The sequence below is a fragment of the Capra hircus genome, chromosome 13 (genome assembly GCF_001704415.2).
Source record: "Capra hircus breed San Clemente chromosome 13, ASM170441v1, whole genome shotgun sequence".
Lineage (NCBI taxonomy): Eukaryota > Metazoa > Chordata > Mammalia > Artiodactyla > Bovidae > Capra > Capra hircus.
In genome coordinates, this window is record NC_030820.1 from 73,025,014 (window position 1) to 73,028,081 (window position 3,068).

The 3,068-nt window shown below is 51.0% G+C and overlaps 1 protein-coding gene across 1 annotated transcript; it reads left to right on the forward strand.

The window, feature by feature from the left end:
• On the forward strand, positions 248-2,307 carry PI3 (peptidase inhibitor 3). Its single transcript, XM_005688585.3, has 3 exons — positions 248-407; positions 1,282-1,899; positions 2,138-2,307. The coding sequence occupies exons 1-2, from the start codon at positions 326-328 to the stop codon at positions 1,896-1,898; spliced, it is 699 nt and encodes a 232-aa protein (XP_005688642.2). The 5' UTR covers positions 248-325; the 3' UTR covers position 1,899; positions 2,138-2,307.

Sequence of the window (3,068 nt, forward strand, 5' to 3'; positions counted from 1 at the left end):
CTTTGGGCTTCATACTCTTTAAGTATAAAGAATTTGGTCATGACGGTGCCTACAGACCAGCCAGCCCTACTTCTTTGTGAGAATGTGAGATAGCTCTTGGGGCTATTAGAAATGATGTAACAGCCACCATTTCTCCCTGTGGATAATCCTTGGGGAAGGGCCCAAGGTCCCTCCCAGGATGAGGGTGTATATTTCCTGGTAGAACTAAGAAAATTTAAGTCTTATCCCTTGTGAAACCACAGACCCACCCTTGGCACCTGGCCAAGCTGAAGCTGCATAAAACTAGGCTTAGCTTCAGCTCTCAGTCATACATCTTCTTGACAACATGAAGACCAGAAGCTTCTTGGTCCAGGTGGTAGTGCTTCTCGTCCTTGGGACGCTGGTGGCAGAGGCAGCTATCATAAGAGGTGAGTGGACAAGTGGCCTGGGTGAGGCTGGCTTGGGTTGAGGAGAGGTTGTTAGGGGCAGCCTGGGTCTTGACAAGGGGCAGCACGCAGAGCTGGAGCCCACTCTTTAGCCTGGACAGCAGGCTAAAGTTTTGAGTGTATCCAGAGATGTAGGAAGTTGCCCACTAGATTCCATGTACATTCTGCCCCAGGACTGAGAAATCAGGGCTGTTTGTGGAAGGAGTGTTGTAACATGGCCTTGGCCTCAAGCACTGATACTTGGACAGAACATGCAATGAAGCTGAGGAGCCCCCGGAATCTGGGCCCTGGGTGGTGTCTCTTCCCTGCCTGTTTGCTCCATCAAAGCACCTGAGCCATCAGTCCTGTAAGGGGAGGTTAAGAACTAACAGGGCCTCAGAAATCATGGAGTCTGAAGACCTCTGTTTTCCAAAGCAGGACACCGAGACCTAGAGCGAGGTGAGGAATTGTCAGGGCAATCTCCAGAGCCAGGCTGGAGCTCAGGTCTCCTGGCATTTGTCTCAAAGCTCCTTGCCCTTCCACCAAGTTTCCTCAAAGATGACAATGTGTCCTCATCTCCTGAAAGTCACTCCTCCCTGGCATATCCTCATGAGGGCCCCAAGACCCAGAATGGAGGGTGAGGGGAAGAAATGGACACCCAAAGGAAACCTGGTCCTATGGACCTTTTCTCCAAAGCCCAGGGAACAGCCATCCGAGAGTGCAGACCCTAGCTAGCCCTGGTGAGCCTCCTCTGTCTCAGTGTCCCTCAGCTTAAGGGGCACCACAGTGAGCAGTGGCTGGACCTGGAGGAAAGACTAGATAGTTGAAGCAGACATGCTGGTCTAAATAGTAATAGTAGGGATATTTCTTTCAACAGGTCGTCCAAAAGGTCAAGGTACTAAGAAAACAAATGTTTTAGTCAATGAAAAGGGTCCAATCAACGGTCAATATCCTGTCAAAAGACCAAATCCAGTGAAAGGTCAAGATCCAGTCAAAGGTCAAGATCCAGTCAAAGGACAAGATCCAGTCAAAGGTCAAGATCCAGTCAAAGGACAAGATCCAGTCAAAGGTCAAGATCCAGTCAAAGGACAAGATCCAGTCAAAGGTCAAGATCCAGTCAAAGGACAAGATCCAGTCAAAGGTCAAGATCCAGTCAAAGGACAAGATCCAGTCAAAGGTCAAGATCCAGTCAAAGGACAAGATCCAGTCAAAGGTCAAGATCCAGTCAAAGGACAAGATCCAGTCAAAGGTCAAGATCCAGTCAAAGGACAAGATCCAGTCAAAGGACAAGATCCAGTCAAAGGACAAGATCCAGTCAAAGGACAAGACCGAGTCAGAGGTCGACTCCTCACTAAGCGTGGCTCCTGCCCCAGGGTTCTGATCCGGTGCGCCATGATGAACCCCCCTAACCGGTGTCTGAGAGATGCTCAATGCCCAGGGGCCAAGAAGTGCTGTGAAGGCTCTTGTGGGAAGACCTGTATGGATCCCCAGTGAGGTGAGAAATGGGTTGAGGGAAAGGTGGCCCGTGAGGGCGCAGAGAGGCCGACTGGCAGAGGGCGATCCTAGGCTATGGGGGAAAGGACATGGGAGGTGATGGAGAGACTGAGGGGTCTCAGGGGCTACAGCTGAGGTCCTGAGGAGGATGGCATGTGGACTTGGCCCTGCCTCCCACCGCCTCTGAGTCTTCCACCTGCTGACTCACATTTTCGATTCTCTCTCTTTTCTTCTACCAGGTAGAGTCTGTGCTTGCTGCACCTGTGAGGTCCCCAGGGATGTAGGCCCTGGTGCCTGTAGCATGACCCTCTCCCACACTGCCCCTTCTTCCTCTCATCCAGGAGGCCCAAGCTTGAGCACGGACTGCTTCCCTCATGAACTTTCCAATAAAACACTGCTTTCAACTCCATTTGTTTCTGGTTTCTGTGACTTCTGGGCTCCCAAGAGCTCTGGGGAGATGGGTGTGGGTTTGGGACTTCCTGTCCCTAGTGAAGAGTGGAGCAGAACCCATGGCAGATGTTCTTGGGGTGTGAAGGAGAGGAGGGGCAGGAACAAGAGGCCTATTCCTAAGGTTCACTGTAGAAATCCAAAAATCAACCCAAGAACCGCAGCCTCCATTTCACCAGAAAACGGAAGCCTAGACATTTGGCCTCTGGCCTCTGGCCTTGGACCAGGGAAATAAACCCCCAAACCTTCCCATTGACCTCCACTTCTGACCTGGCTATGATCAATCCTGCCAGTGTGACCAACCAACCCTCCTGGCTAAACCCCTGACTCCCTCCTTCCCTTCCTCAAATGTTTCCCATGAATCTGTATCCTCCAAGAAGACAGAAAGACAGATGCCAGGAAATCCCTGCTCATGATGCATTTCACCCGTTCATGATTGAGATGACCTCCAATAACACATAATTCTTTTGGGTGAAGCAATATCTTCTCCCAGCTTTCTATTTCAAGATGTGAATGAGGAGGCAAGACACATCGATCCTTCCATGTCATTGCTGGGGACATACAAGTTGGGGTAGAGTAGACTGGAGGAGTGAAGACAGCGGGAAGGTGTATGTTGGCTAACCTTGAATGACCTCATGGCTCTGCTGTTGGCTCACCTGCCCCCTGCTCTTGTGCAATGGAGTTCTCCAGGAAGAAGTGGGAGGAGCCTTGGGGTGCAGTGGG